Source organism: Ischnura elegans, chromosome 3 (assembly GCF_921293095.1).
Source record: "Ischnura elegans chromosome 3, ioIscEleg1.1, whole genome shotgun sequence".
NCBI lineage: Eukaryota > Metazoa > Arthropoda > Insecta > Odonata > Coenagrionidae > Ischnura > Ischnura elegans.
In genome coordinates this window covers 6,390,374-6,406,729 of record NC_060248.1, presented here as the reverse complement: position 1 = coordinate 6,406,729, position 16,356 = coordinate 6,390,374, and the positions used below count along the sequence as shown (strand labels likewise).

The window sequence follows — 16,356 nt, the reverse complement described above, 5'->3', positions numbered from 1 at the left end:
AAGCCGGACACAGCAATAAAGGCAGTATACATATCTAACCTACAGAGTGAACAGAAGAGAAATTCATTATAATTGCCTTGGAATATTTCCATGGAAAGTCAAAGGTCTGTGGTTCAATTCCTGGTCTAGGGGAATTTATCCCCACAGCAATAAATAGGAACTTAAGACTGTGAGATCCTAAGCAGCTCCCACTTATGAGAGTCAAAATGTTTCAACACTATTAACATTGACAGTGATATAGCGATGCCAAAACGCACCTTCAATGGGGTTTTTAAGAGGACTCTGCAATGACTCTCTCTTCCATGACGGGACAACCCTCAAACAACCATCTTAAACATTTCAGTGAGCTTGAATAGAGCAACTACAGTTCCCAAACACAGATTGCCTTACCACACACACTTCTCATTCCATTCTGACATGCCAGCCTTTTGTCAGGATTTTGCAAGGCCAATGGCAAGACAGGAGGTTTAGACGAGACACAGCCTTTTACAAGAATGAAATTGATTTTTCTGTCACAGCAGAACTATGGTGACTGCAAATTAAACCTTTTTCAGAAATGGAATATGGTTGCTGTTAGTATAATATTGATACCTGGACGTGGAGGGATCAAGAAAGGGTGGGAAAAAGGCCGCATAGAGTCTTTTAAATTTCACAGAGGGGATTACCCTTGAAGAGGATCAATGAGACATTAATTACAAAGAGTTAAAATTACTTAGACATTTTGGGTGGCAGTCAAGTAGCCTACACTTAAAATTTGTTGATCATTCTCACGCTTTGCAAAACCATAGTGTTCTTTAAATAAACTTTAAATTTCATAAGCGCAGTAATGAAAGCACCATGATTTATTATCATTGAATAGCCATAAGTATGATGATTTCTTCTCCATAAGTGATAGTCTTCAAATTTCACCTGAATTTCCACAAAATTTTGAATTGAAGTGCTCAAAGGACATAGGTTGATGTCATCCAATTTTGAAAAAAATTAAGGATCTAAGACCCAGTTATCACTAGAAATAAAAGGTAATACATTTTTTACCATTTACAATATCATCAACACTCATCCTAGCATTATAATTACTTTCCCTAGCTTCGTAAGAAAACAAGTTCAGCTTTCTGCTTGGTAAACAGCACCTCTACTTTGAATCCACTTTTTTAAGAATTTCTTCGTGCAATGACAAGCACTCAATACAATGGCACTAGGAACTCAGAAAAATTCATGCTCTACAGGAGACATTAGTTAAATTGTACATGCGCTAAAAATTGCTGCTAAATAATTTACTATTTTCATTATTTAGTGACAGACAAGAACTCCATGAATTCTGTTGGAACTGTACACCTGCACCACTTAGGAAAATGAAAATTAAACATTTGAAAAATCATTACTTTTTTCTCATCCTACTCTTGTTTAACTTTGGCTTAAAGGTCTCCTAAAGCACTGGAAAAGGGTAAGGGAGGGAAAGGAGAAGTGAAGGGGGAGAGAAGTCTGTCAGTAAGTGTGGTTGCTAAGTTTATGGCTGCTGGCCACTTGCATCCCTGACAGAAGGTCCAATTCACTGCTAACAGGCAAATGTAGAAGCCATTGAATGGCACAGCATACAATTTGTAGAGAAAATACAAGTTGACACAAAACAAATTAATTCATTTGTTTGGTTTTAACTTCAATTCCCATAAACTGTGCATATATATGGTGTGAATATTGTTTTTAAATAACAAAATCCTAGTTTTATCTATAAAGGCCTAGTAACACAATAAATTAACCCGTACGAGTTAATGACTAATGCACAAACAGTTTTGGTGGACACAAACAGAAAATGCAAGAAGCCAATAGGACGATGCTCTCATTTCTGTTCATGCGTTCAGACGATTCGGTTAGTTATATCATCCATGTTGGCATTCATTTATTCTCACATTCAAGTATTTAGACATTACCTCAAATATCTTGATGTATTATTTGACCAGGCCTGAACACCAATTTATGGCATTAGTATATTTATGACTACAGTAGACTCTCGTTATTACGAAGTTCACGGGACTGAAAAATCGGAGGTTCGTGATAACGAAGTTCGTAAGAACGTTTCTTTTAGGAATCGTCGTAAGGAATAGTGTATTATAAACGCGATTAAATTACGCGGAAATATATATAAACAGGATAATTCGTTTCAGTTTTTCAACAGAAGACTGTGCCATGACGCAATCGAGGGTTGATATCTTCCCAAATACATGAACTCCGATGTTCAAACTAGATGCGTCCCAAGACCTTGTTCCTAGGTTGATAAAATTACAGTCCGGCCACCGAGAGTTGTCCAAAAACAGACAAAATGGTCTAGGTCTGGGTAGAGTGTGAGGGGGCCAGGTAAGAAAGGGAAACGCTGGCAAAGTGTTCCATGAAGAAAAGAACCGGAGGGGACGACGAGCATGAAGGACATAGAGGAATTACTTGTTCTTGTGATTCGAAGAATGGGCTTGTTTTGGTGGATCAGGCTTATTTCGGTGTTCGTTTATGCATTTGACAACGTTTTTATGACTAGGCGAGTGTGAGGTGCGTTTGGGGGACAGCGATTGGCTTTAAACCGTGCTAGGGCAGGATTATCCTCCCATCCTATTGTGCCGTAATCGGACAGCCCTCGCCAGCCGGACCGTATGTAACTTATCGCAGAGTACGGTTATCCTGCGGGATGCAACACTGCATTACACGTATGCGCTTACTCACGCTTGTGGCGAACTGATCTAGCGGGGCCTGCGATGCATTCGGAGCCGAAAAAATAGCTCTCCGCGGTGACGAAGAATGGGCAAAACTTTGAACAGTTCCTAAATTCACACCGTTTTCATTGATACCTTATTCAGATCATGATCACAGTGAGAGTTTCCCAGCGCCACACCGCGTAGTATTGGCCAAATCGAAAGGCGCCAAATTTGAAATTTGAAAATTTTGAATGCTCGTTTCTCTGAAAATTCGTAAATCGAATGTGTATAGGAAGAGGACTGACTGTACATCCTATTTACGAACGGTTATGAGTAGGGCACCCTGACTACACAGGATGAAGCTAGTTATATGGTGCTGCGTGTAAACTGAATAAAGAACCATAATTGACGCTCTTAGGCACAGTAAACGAGAATAACTTAAACGTGGCGCAAATATTGAAACTTAAGTGTAGTGAATATCCACCTAAATGCCGTGACTTGTGCGTGCAATTTCGTAATAAAGTTCATATTGTAACCGCCGGGACCGGGACTTGGGCTCGTAATTTCGTAAAAACGAAAATTTCGTAATAACGTTTCTTTTACTATAGCTTGGATCGACGGGACCAACGATTTGCTTCGTAATGACGAGGACTTCGTAACAACGTTGTTCGTACTAACGAGAGTCTACTTTAAGTTGTGCTCAACGGCACACGTTTATAAGAGTCAGCTCTTCTTCTACATCAAGTCTCAAGTCAATAGATGAAGAAGTTCTTGAAAATACAGTAGAACTTGTTTAGTACGTTTCTGAAGGGACCACAAAAAATGAACGTACTAACGAGGAAAGTAATAATAGCAGTCGGGGTAATGGCAATCTGTGGAAAAGTCGTCATAATTACAATTACTACCGGTAGTTCTCATAGGAAACGCATTCAAGATCGTGCGAAAAATCCACAGAGGAAAAATCATTCGCCTTGACCGGGATTCGAACCCGGATCCCTCGATTTCCGGGGGATCCGGGACAGGGGAGAATGACGCCTCGGTAGCTTAACTGGCTAAAGCACTCGGTCGGAAATCGAGGGATCCGGGTTCGAATCCCGGTCAAGGCGAATGATTTTTCCTCTGTGGATTTTTCGCACTATTTGTGCATTGCGGGTGACTCCGTAAAAAGTTATCACCGTGGCTAGTCCCGGTATACTTTCATATGCATTCAAGATCGCCTTCCTGAACTCTTTTCAAATTTAAAATCAAGAAAATGAGCGCTACATTGAAAAACAATACCATGTGAATAAAAATCACAATGTTTCATAGATTTCCTGAAGACAATTACTTGAAAACGGCGTCTATCTCCCGTGATTTATCCTATATATATATATATTTATAGAAAGAGGACAAGTGATGCTAAGTCATTTCTTCTTTCTCACAGCGTTCTCAGAGAATATAACAACAACCCTGAGTATGTCAACTGGTTGTTTTTATACATCATAAAAACTGGACAAAATTATATGACCTTAAAATTACGGCAACAGCCGTACACATTCGCTTCTGGAATGATACCATATCGATTGTTGTTCGATCGATATATCGATTGATAACACGCAGGCACGCAGGATTATTAGATTACGACGTAATTACAAGAAGATTTTATATAATACAGTTGAAATTTACTTTCAAAATTTGTCTAATGTCGTCTGCTTACGTTCCGAGATCAAGTATTTTTAAGCCAAGCTTCGCGCAGAGATCCAGAGCATCGTCTGCTCCCACAACGGTAGTCAAGAAAATACGCACATACTCGACGTCAAGTTTACGGAGTACATGCAGTACTGCTTTAGATAAAGTGGGAATTGGATAAGACTCATTTCTTCATAATGATAACTCGTGCAATAGCAACAACTGAGCACTCGCGAAATTTGTGCGCAGCAGCGGGCACTCCAAAGGCAACCGAAGGTGAGGAGCTAGGGGTGGGGAAAATTGGGGCTTCTCATTGGCTGTGGTTTTTCATAGTCAGACATTCCCGAAAAATGACCGCATTTTATTATTCATCACGTCACAAGAATTGAGAAATGCGTTAGGATAAATCACGGTCGAAGAAAGAGATGTGTTAATGGCTAATAATAATAAATTAAATCATGAATTCAGAGGTTTAGGACCCTTAAGAAGATATTAGAGAACGAATTGCGGGTTGCATCACAGAAAGCAATTGAGCGTACTAACCAAGAAAGCGCAATTTTTTCAAACGTACTAACCAATTACTTTTACCTGTATTTTGTTCGGATGGTACCGGGACCGAGAGAAATCGCCGTACTAAGGAGGAAAACGTACTAAGGAGGAACGTACTAACCAAGTTCCACTGTATATAAATTAAAGTAGAGCTACTGTTACCCATATGTGTAAACTTTTCCCATGCAAAGCCAGATAAAAACATTGTTAATTCTGTGATGAGTTGCTGATTGTGCAGAGAAAATGTAAAGATAAATTTCCTTAGATTTCTCGTTTATTTCATTACAACCAATTCAGACCTTAAAACTGCTGAAATTATCCTTGGGATGTGAAATTTCTCATATAAACAGTGACTTTCAACTGTTTTGATTTTATTACACAACCAATCTTCAACAATAAAACCTCAAACTCTGGCATCTCAACTTGCTGAGAAAGTAAGCTATCGGTTGCTCCTTCAAATGCCAACAACGAGGGAACCACTTGTAAAGTGCATGCTTCAGAGTTTTCCAGAGAAAGAGAGAGAAGCAAATATTGAAGCAAATACCACAAAGACGCAAGGTGCATTGTTTGGACTACCCTCCAGAGGCCAATCTCACCGTATGATTGTTCAGCATGAATTGAACCTCGTCCAACTTGACCAGTTTCCTCACGCAGCTGTAACCAACCGAGAGATCGCTCAGCAACTGCAGTGTCTTGGTGATTATCTGCTCGCTCCTGCCCCAGTACTTCAAATTGGTTATACTGTAACGAAAGGGTAGCAAGATTCACAATTTGCGTATAGCCAAGAAGAATAGTACTATACTATCCACACATTTTCATCCAACTGTATTTACCTCTCCTTTGAGGAAATCAGACATGATGGGGGAAATAAGAACTTGGTGGTATTTCAACAATGAAATCAAAATTTAATTAAAAGAATTTGGGAGATGGAAGGGAAAAACAAGTATCACATAAACAAACATCTTCCTCTTTCACCAGTTCCATCGTAAGTTGAAATAAAAAAGAAAGCTTGAGTCACCAACTCACTTTTCTTTTTTTCTTAACAGGTGACTTTGCTACAGTCATGGTTCATTTACTCTAAAAAAAAAGAGACTTTCACTGGAGAAAGGAATTGCTCACAAGAGGGTACACACATTTCTTCATGCTACCTAGTCTATAATTTTCATGACTGACTCCATCTAGATGTTCCTCTAACTACCTCTTATGGTTTACTCTACTTCCACACAACACACAATATCATTTTCTGGGGTACATCATTACAACATCATCAAACTTCAAAAGCATGTTGTTAGAATAACTGCCTGGAAGATCTATCGTGCCCCTACTCAGCCCACATTCACAATCACTATTCCCTCATTATGTGTATACTGTGGAAGATCGATACGCCGGAAATCTAAATAACATAATCATCCAAGCAACGGAAGGTTCTCTAGAGTTTTTCAAAATTTCCCTTTTCCAAAGGTGCATCGTCGAAAATATGGTCATCCAAGAGGTTTAATAGGTCATATACTGGCTGTCTTCACGCCAATCCCATGAGATCTAGTCAACTAATTTGACGTTTTCTCCTGTAAAATACTTCATAACATGACTTGGGATACATAGTTGTGGTGTTTTCACATAACAGAATTCACAGGCATCAACATACGATGTCTACTACTTGATCTTACCCGATTTAATTCTGAGAGGAATACAGGAGTGGGTTTAAGTTTACATTGCACGTATCATACGCACAAAATTACTCAAAAAATCTAACTGAATAGATCTGCAGTTTGATGAAAATTGTGTGGTACATTAATGATAATTGTTTATTTCCTTCTTGAAATCCAATTGCCTACTTTTTCATCCATTGAGTTCCATCCGTCGTGATGGGGAATGCTACAGACGTCTTTCATCAAAATGCTCCCACTTTGCAGCAGTGAGAATCGATACTTTGTTTAAAACACACTTCTTCAGATACCATTTTCCCACGTGAAAGCACTCTTTTCTGATCAGAAGTTCATCTTTTCCTTGAAAATCAATGGGTGAAACGTCCAGTTGCTTCAAGCTTACTAGCCTTGTATCGCATCACCGTCTGTGATTGGCATTGTGACCACAGTGCATTGCCAACTGAAACATTTTTACTCATGATAACTAACTTGCCCCACCTAACTTCTTTCATCATTTATCAATATACAGGGTGCCCCATTTATATTGACCACCCGAAATAACTTTTTGTCCAGATGCAAATTCAAAAATGTGTAAAGCAAATGTTCATTAGCCGTCAGGGGGAAATTAATCAGCATGATTGCCTTCCTTGTAGCTTTGTTATTTACAAAGATATGAACAGGAGGAGTTATAGGAGAGGAAATGAATTGTCAAATAAAAAATATAGGGTGCCATTTAAAAGAGACATACCGCTGTTCATGTCTTTGTAAATAACAATGCTACAAGGAAGGCAATCAAGCTGATTAATGTCCCCCAGATGGCTAATGAACATTTGCTTGACACATTTTTGAATTTGCATCTGGACAAAAAGTTATTTCGGGTGGTCAAGATAAATGGGACACCCTGTATAATACACACTGACCATGAACATGGATACATAATGGTCTTCCAATGAAATTCCGACAATGCATTTTACTTTGTAAGTCTAAAGGGCAATACATACTCTTTCAAGCAAATCACTCCACACTTATCGATATAGAATAAAATTACTGTACTCCTGTACTGTAAAGAATAATATCGACAAGACACACAGGAAAATTACGGAGAACTTTTAAAATACGTAATCCACAGGCATCGATTTTGGCTTTCCTTTAATTTCAGAAAGTAACTAAAGGCATAGAGGTAAATGGACGAGAAAAATAATATTATCAATTATAACCATGCAGATTGAAAATCACATGGAGATAGCCATAGTAGTTAATCATTAGTATTAGAAATTGTTTATGATCGTAATAGGAAAGGTTTTTAAGGTGAATTAAGCGAGACTGAGAAATTTACTCGACTTGTATCATAAAGCATATGGAACACTTGGATGCCCCTGCCAATACGCAACCCACATATCAGACCCATGCAATAAAAACCTCCACAACAAAGTCATGTTTTTCCTGGTCCCAACAAATACTTTGTACAGAGGTTTTACTGCAAATATTTTACACAACTACAAATGGCTTACATTTTTCGAATGAAGACACTGAGCAGCATTGACTCATCACTAAGCCCAAGGACTTCCGATAAGCGACGATAAACTTTGGAATTTTTCTGTACCTGCAATTGAAAGAAAAGTATAAAAATACAGCCACCAAACATTGACAGCCTTAGAAATTTTGCAAAAATCTTCAATTTGTGAAAGGGGGAATTTCAAAGGTATCAATAAAAAAATGTTTTAAATGACTACAAACCTGATCACCGACGTATATCTTTCGGAACTGCTCAAAGAAACTGAGCATGGCCAACTCTAATTTCTCACACCCACCCTGGGCTAGTCGCGAATCTGTGAGGTTCATCAGCTGCAGTATCCTACAGAGGAAGAAAAAATCAACTCAATCACCAAGATAAATTAGTGTAATGATATAATTTAGCAATGATCATTTAGTGGTAAGTGGACGCCAGGCCATTTCACGTTGTGCCACCCAGTCTGGATAGTGTGACTCACTGGTACACCATGCTCCGCCCTTGAGTTAAACGAATTCAGTCCTTGATGGCATTACGCAATGGTTGGTCCCCTCCTAACTTCTGATCACACCACATGGATTACAGTAGAACAGACACACCAAGTTTTATTTGAATACTACTTCTCATTTAGCAAAATGGTAAATGAAGAAAAATAGTAAATTTGCGTTTGCGCGGGGAGGAAGGTGGGAGTGACCCACTATTGGGTCAAGTTGCAGCAAACGTGTCAAATAGAATGCTATCATGGATCCAATCACTATGGATTAATCTTGAGAAGTTATCCTAGAGAGTTTTCGAAATACCCTTACTAAAGTCACTGATGACTGTTTGTGAGAGAATCATCGCCTTCAAGTAGAGCCACAGCGCACCCCAGGAGTGGGTGTGAGTTCAGTGAGAGACGGAGGGGGGAGTGCCAGGGGGCAGAGAGGAGATGGACCGAGGAGAGGGGAGCGAGCACAAATGCATTGCGCGAGGACAGGTCTCTTGCACATGTATTGTATTTGACCCCCTAGAAATACAGTCCATTCATCTGAACTCTTTCCCCAGTCTTTTTATTTTTACAGTATGACTGAAGGTTCAACAACTATATTTACCGTATATCTCCGAATATAGTCCCCCCTTTTTTTCCAAAAATGGCCGCGGAAAAGTAAGGGGGGGGGACTATAATCGAGTGTAATCCAGTTTAGCATACTAAAGGTGACCATAAAGTTATAAATAACGGCATAATGGCTAATGTTCTCGTAGTCTTTCTATTTGAGTATATTTATGAGGATTATAATCGGAGATATTAGTAAATACTGCCACGTTTTACCGGAAATTTAGACAATTTTTACCACAAATGTTGTAAAGATACGATTCTTCCGATTCAAATAGCATATCGAATATGCGTTTTCATGGAATCCATCGGGTAGCCGTTAATTTTTCTTGGAAAAGTATTGTTAGAATAATTCAATCGACACTGATCACTTAATGACGCAAAACAGTAAATAATTAAAATGAAAACTAAACACACACTATCATTACATCAATCGAACACTGGAATTGAATCAATAGTATATGTACCCGTCGCTCATTTAATAGTTACACGATTTAAATAATTGCAAAAAATAAACAGATAAAGTGAACCTTTCGTGACGATTTAGCATTTCATTGCGTCCGTAGCTACTATACGTCCGTGCGGTTCGTGTTTACAACCACTGCCTTTACCGCTTTCACAGAACAAGAATGCGCAATAGGTGATGCATTTGTTTCTGAAAAGGCGCAATAATCGACGACTTTAAACCAGAAGCGCCGGCATTACTGCATTTGATCGAAATCCAGCCACTCAGCATTGAAAGTGTGATCAATTTATTGAGGAATATATTCAATTCGCCAGGGTAAGTAGGATCGATAAATTACGTCACATAACGTTTCGCAATTATTTCCGCGATATTTTCTTTATTAAAAATAATTTTACGTTCAACAGTGAGGTGATGGATCAAGTAGAAAGATGAGGATCAATCCTGCGGCAGATTAGAGGCCATCAAAGACGGAGTTTCGATGCCAATTTAAAAATAGCCGTTGCAGAATACGCCGTAAATCATAGTATTCACAGCGCTTGCAAAGTGCTAATACATCGCGGAAGTCATTTCGGGGGTCTCGATGCGGCAGATTCAAAGAATTAGAGGAAAATATCATCGAATTTGTGCGCAAATGCAGAGCAGAAGCTCTTTGTGTAACTTATGCAATGATTCGCGACGAGGCATTGAAAATTGATATAATATTTTTTTCGGTTTTAATGTTTGTTGGAAAAAGTTTATTTCTAAATTTTATTACTTTGATATTTGTAAGTCCTGTAGTTAAATTATTTTGCTTAGCAGGCATTTGATGGCAATATTTTTATAATGTTTATAATTTATTTAACACAATTTTATTTAGATTTCCTAAATTCTTCAGGTCACTTGGATTTGTGATGACTTGATGGGTGTGTTACACTGGATCTAAGGAAGTTTCAGGGCCAAATTCAATACTGTTTATGGGATTTAAGTTAAAGCTTATATATTGACATTGTTTGTAGTCATTTCGAAATCAAAAATATTAATAATTTGTGAATGTTTAAAAAATACAATAACCTTGGATACTTAAAACATTTTCTCATTTCTTCATTACATCTGGTTAAGGAACTATAAATTACTGATACATGCAATGGATCACAACATGTTTTAGGTATAGTTATTTTGTTGTGATGGAAAATATGTGAACAGATTTGTTCTTAATCTTCACAGAAAATAATAGTTTTTATCGACTCTAGAATCTTAACTTGCTAACCACAGAAAAATTGCCTTCCTTTGCATTTTAAAATTTTTCCCAAAACCGAGGTCTCAATTTTGGGGGGGGGACTATATTCAGAGGGGGACTATATTCAGAGGGGGACTATATTCGGAGATATACGGTACGTGGAATTACTAAGTTTTCTTTACTTTTCACTATGTTAAATAGATTTCATTAAGTTATGCCTGAAACAACCAACTATTCAGAGTAGTTTTCATTGTGGTAAAATATTCAATGCCCATAAATTTGGAGGAGGTAAGAAAACATAATAAATTTAAGCAATTCTCTTCAAGAATCTTAATTTGCCTAAAACAACAAGTAACATTGTTAAAAATTAAATTAACACATTTCCAGAGGCATAAATAATGCATCTTTCCCAGTCAAAGACAATGTTAAGCTTAAGAGAAGACAATCAACTGCGTAGCTGGCAAGACATGTCACCATGCTGAGACTACCATTTCAAAGACATTGAAATTAACTTCATACATGAATTACCACTCACCGACACACCAGTTCTCCATCCATTGCATCATGCTCATCATTATTGTTGAAGGACACCCTGCCACCAATCGCAGTGCCAATTATGTAAACTAACCATGTTAGCCTCCCTGCAAGCAAAATTCACATTGCCGTAATGAACAAATCAGAAAATTGTACAGCAAACAGCTCCCTGCTCAAAAGACAGCACCTTAATTTGTTTAGCATAATAATACTTGGTTTCACAGCATGCTTTTCTTGTAACCCAGGTATATTTTTTATGGCACAAAAACCCTTAACCACAGTCTCATTGGACAATCTCTTATGCTCAAGTTCTATCGAAAATTTGACAATGTATCTCTGTGATATATTCTCAGAGAGGAAAAGTCTTCTCTCGCCAAAAATGACAAACACAAGAGATCCTCCTCCTCCATTTCTTTTGGATGGCCATAACACTGAATTTGGATTACAACGGGTTCATTGCATATGCATGGAAAAGTGCTCGCTTGCCACTCCTGCTGTCAACTCCATTGTTGGGAGTGGTCCTTAGGCATTAGCACTTCAGCATGTACAGTTGGAGATGTTTTGCCTCCCAATTCGCAACTCTTATTCATCCACAAATGCACAAGAGCCTTTCACCCAACCTCAACTTCCACTCACAGGCCAAATCACGTGCCCTGATTAGGATTCGAATCCAGATCTCCTGAATTCACGCAAGATGTTCCACCACTTCTCAAACTACCAACTCATCTTATTCCCCTGTGGAATTATTTTGACATAATAGAGCACAAGATGGTTTCCTCAGCCAAGCCATAAGTTAAAGCCATAAGTTTGAATGCACCACTTTCTAGTCCAGAATTGATGTAAGTTAATGGCTGATAATTACCACATAAGCGTGTGTAAGAGGTGCACCCCTATTTTGAGCGTCGAAGCTATAAAGAAAAAAAAACATTGGCGGCATTTTTTTATCCTATAATGCAGTGTTGCAGACGTATGCCTGGAATTTCGACAATTATCGAAATTTCCTCTTTCAATGCTAATTGAAAGTGAAATTTTTTATAACTGCGGCAGTAATAGCGGCATAAGAGGAAGTAGAAAGAGTTCCGATCCTCTCTTCGCATACGCCGTTGCTCTACGATGCTAGTCCTACTCACGAACAATTTTGTTTAAAAGCTCTCGCAGGAGTATTGCAATAGAATTGGAGCCGTGGAAATTTTTAAGGCAAAACACGACAGGCACATAGCATGAACCTTCCCAAGAGATTGGACAACAATCGGGGCAATCTCAGCACCGTAGGATAATAACCACGTCGTAGATTTAACGGAACTACACTCGGCCCTCCATCAGCCAATGCCTCTGCCGTTTTTTTCCCTTTCCGAGACCCCAGAGGAAAATATCAAGTTACAGGGGAACAATGGAAACGTGTTTCATCCCTACCCCATCTCACCAACTGACCTTTTTCAGTCTCACTCAGGTTCAATTCTCCTAGTTTCTGGAGGCCAAATGCTAGGTGAGTCACCTACTGAGCTCGAAGATATCTCGATATCTTTCAGCAATTATGTGACACGCACGAGGTTCTAAAAAGAATGAGACCTAACGCGACGTATAGCAGACAGACAGCATTTAAGTTTTTTAAGCTCTAAATGATTGACACAAAGATTTATAGTTAAACAAGGCTACTAATATTCAACATAGTCCAGACAGCACAATTTCGGAAGAAACAAGCATAGCATAAGCGCATTCAAACAAGACGAGACGGACTGGAAACTTCAGGCAACGCATATATCACATTGCACCTTCGCCCCTTCGCTTTGAAGGCAACGACGTTACAAGCAAGATCGGACGTGTTCTTCCCTTGCTCCTTCGCCCATAGCCTCGTAGCTTCAAATACGGAGGGGAAGGAGCACGCTCCTTCCCCTCGACCACTCCTTCAGTGCTCTTCACTTATAATCATTTCCGATTTCTTCTATCCACCATTTAGTCCAACAATGAACACACACGTTCGAATTTTTTAAACCGCAGGTTTTGACACCAATATAATTTTCAGTTGCAAAAATCCTCATATTAACGTCTGAAGATGATTTTTGAAAAATCAGGTCTACTATATGCAGTATAAATGCCGCAGGATACCCACTCATAGCAGCAAATTTAGCACGCCTTCCAGAGCGAAAAACCCCACGAGATCTTTTCCATGTTCACCTCTGGGGTACCGACATGACAGCGCGATGCTTACAAGAAAAGCAAACAGGAGCATTTTAAAAATACAACACTAAGGGAGAAACTCCCCTGCCTGCCGCTTGTTTTTGACCCAGGGTTTCAGATGACTGACTCATGCTAAAAACCAAGGCCACTCAGTTCCCCTTAGACTTGCGACCGGTGAAGGGGAGGGGGGGAAGATAAGAAGTTTGTGTAAGAGGTGCACCCTCATTTTCGGCAGCAATTTCTGGGAAAAAAAAGGTGCGCCTCTTACACGTGCTAGTACGGTACATGCTTCCCAGTGGCACAAAATATCTGGCATTATGAACCATCCTGTCGTCTTACACCAACAAAACACACTAGAGGAAGATGATGACTAGGTAGTTCAAGGGATAGAACACTCGACACATATTCAGGAAGTTCCTTATGCAGGCTTCCGCGGGTCGATGAGTATGAAGATACGTCTCTTTCGGGTAATACACCGCGTGGGTCCACCCACCCGGTGGACCCACGCGGTGTATTACCCGAAAGAGACGTATCTTCATATTCAGGAAGTCCTGATTCCAATTAAGGCCAAAGCAAATGATTTTTCCCAAGAGTGGAAATAAAGCACTTCACTAGCCGGTGTCTCCGCAAAGGTACACCACCGGCTTGTCAAAGTACATTTCTTGAGTAATTACTCCTTACATCCTAATCTTGCACTATCGGGAATAAAAGCGGTTTTTGTAATGAAAAAGGACTAATAATGGAGTTTAAATAAAGTATTTTCCATAGTTCTTGAAGGAGAGGGAAATCAAACACAATTCTCACTTTTTATAACATTGTAATTACTGTGTCATTAAATTGCTGTTTTTTTAAAGAATACGTGAAAGGCTCAAGTTTTGATTAATGGAATCGCTCATGCTCATATACATAAAATCAAGTACCAGGGCTTTCATTTATTTGCATTAATAAACCAATAACCAATCTTAAGAGACATACTTTCTTGAGGCAGTGGCTACGAGAAACCTCCACTGGCAAATAACTAGCAAATTGCAAAATCATCACCATTCTCCCTGAGAAGCCATTTCTTCCATTGCAATCCTTTCCTTTTCTTCGTACAGCCAATGATTTTTATGTGATTTTCCTTAAAATTTTATAAGAATTTCAATATGACTGAATTGAAACAAATATTTTTATTGCTAACTGCTAATTTGAATACCATTGATAAAAATTTCACCCACCGCTTGGAAAAATATTTAATAAAAACAAATTTTTAAACACTCAGCCGATATATTGGCCCGTGACATTCTTTGCACATAACCTCTTGGGCCGATAGATTGGCTGGCAGGCACCACTTACTTACAGGGTGACATTTGAAATGAAAAATGATAGCACCACAAAATGATGATGCAATTCAAAATGAATGGTATGTGCTACCTTCTTGTATGGTGAGCTCTATCCTTTGAGAGTTGGGCTGAGGCGCGTTGAGCAGCTCCTGGTACGCCCTCGCCGCTTGGTCAAACAGCTGCACAAGTAGCGTACATGTCTTCTTGTACTCACACCTCCCAATCACCGAGAGCTGCTCTAACTGTTGCTGGACCATCCCGAGGTCCTGCAGCGGGTCGTCCAGCTCCTCCCTGCAGCATGCCAGCGACAACAAAGCAATTCAGCGAAGTACATTGTTGAGAGAGAAAGTCAAGAAATGCCAAATCAACCCTACCCAGTGCCGCCCAGACAGGATACCAACAAAACGCCCATCTCACCACTCAACTCCAGCAAACACGTGCGTTAAAACACAATTTTCACCCATTAGCTGCACCACTAGAGTTTTCCTCTGACCATTATCTTATTTATCCCCAGCCAGAACGAACCCCAAAGAAGGGAAATGAGGGATATTTGACTGATAAAATGAACAGTTTCAGTGCTTATTTGTGAAATTTCTCCACGATAGGAAAAAGACAAACTGAGCGAATCTGAAAAATATTTGACTGAGTTCACCCACATATTTACTTTGACAGAGTACTTTTTTTTTCAGGAGAGAAATAAATTCCTATGACTATCCATTCGGCAAAATATCTCTTTTTTTATCCTTTCCGCCCAACCTAAAAACTAAGTAGGTTCTAAATTGATAACCTCCATGTCACTTTGAAAGGTATCAATTCTTATTTGCTCAAGCCATCTAAGCTTAGTATTTAGCCCCCAAGTCTCTAGCGACTCCTAATCTAATTTGAGCAAAACCTCTGGCTAGATCCCCTGATGGTTTCCGTTTGCTTACGGCAGTTTTTGATCAATTGCTCACATAACCCTAAGGCCCAGCCGGCGAGATTTGTCCGACGGAAATCCAAAAGGAGGGGAGGACAACCTTGCGCCAGCACCGTTTGCAGCCAATCGCTGTCCTCCAAACGCACCTCACACCCTTGCCTACTCATACAATGTTGTCACATGCATATGAAGCACCGAAATAAGCCTGAGCCACCAAAACAAGCCCTTTCTTCGAATCGCCAAAACAAAGGATTCTTCCTTTGGGTCCTTTGCGCTCATCGTCCCTTCTGGCTCCTTTCTTCACTAAAAACCCTTTTGTTTACGAGTGAGGTGGGCGTTTCCCTTTCTTACCTGGCAACCTTGCCCCCTACCCCGAACTAGACACTTCTAAAAGTCATTGGACAACTCTCGGCGGCCGGACCGCAGTATTAAATTTAGTTTGTAGATAAAATCTTTCAGCGCCAGATCCAATATGCTCGCCATGCATACCAGGTGTGTCCTGACAAGAGCAAAGTTGCACCTTTCCCTAGCTTTTTCATTAAGAAAACCTTCCCACAATACATTTCACAAATCAGCT

General features: G+C 39.5%; 1 protein-coding gene across 3 annotated transcripts in view; it reads right to left on the bottom strand.

The window, feature by feature from the left end:
* LOC124155386 (exportin-7) overlaps positions 1–16,356 on the bottom strand; it is a 75,512-nt gene that overhangs the window by 31,046 nt on the left and 28,110 nt on the right. For all 3 annotated transcript variants that reach the window (XM_046529158.1, XM_046529161.1, XM_046529160.1), the window contains exons 9-13: positions 14,955–15,154; positions 11,365–11,470; positions 8,282–8,399; positions 8,056–8,147; positions 5,495–5,639 (exon numbers count right to left, since the gene is read on the bottom strand). In XM_046529158.1, coding sequence (XP_046385114.1) covers positions 5,495–5,639; positions 8,056–8,147; positions 8,282–8,399; positions 11,365–11,470; positions 14,955–15,154 — 661 coding nt within the window. The remainder of the gene's footprint in view (positions 1–5,494; positions 5,640–8,055; positions 8,148–8,281; positions 8,400–11,364; positions 11,471–14,954; positions 15,155–16,356) is intronic.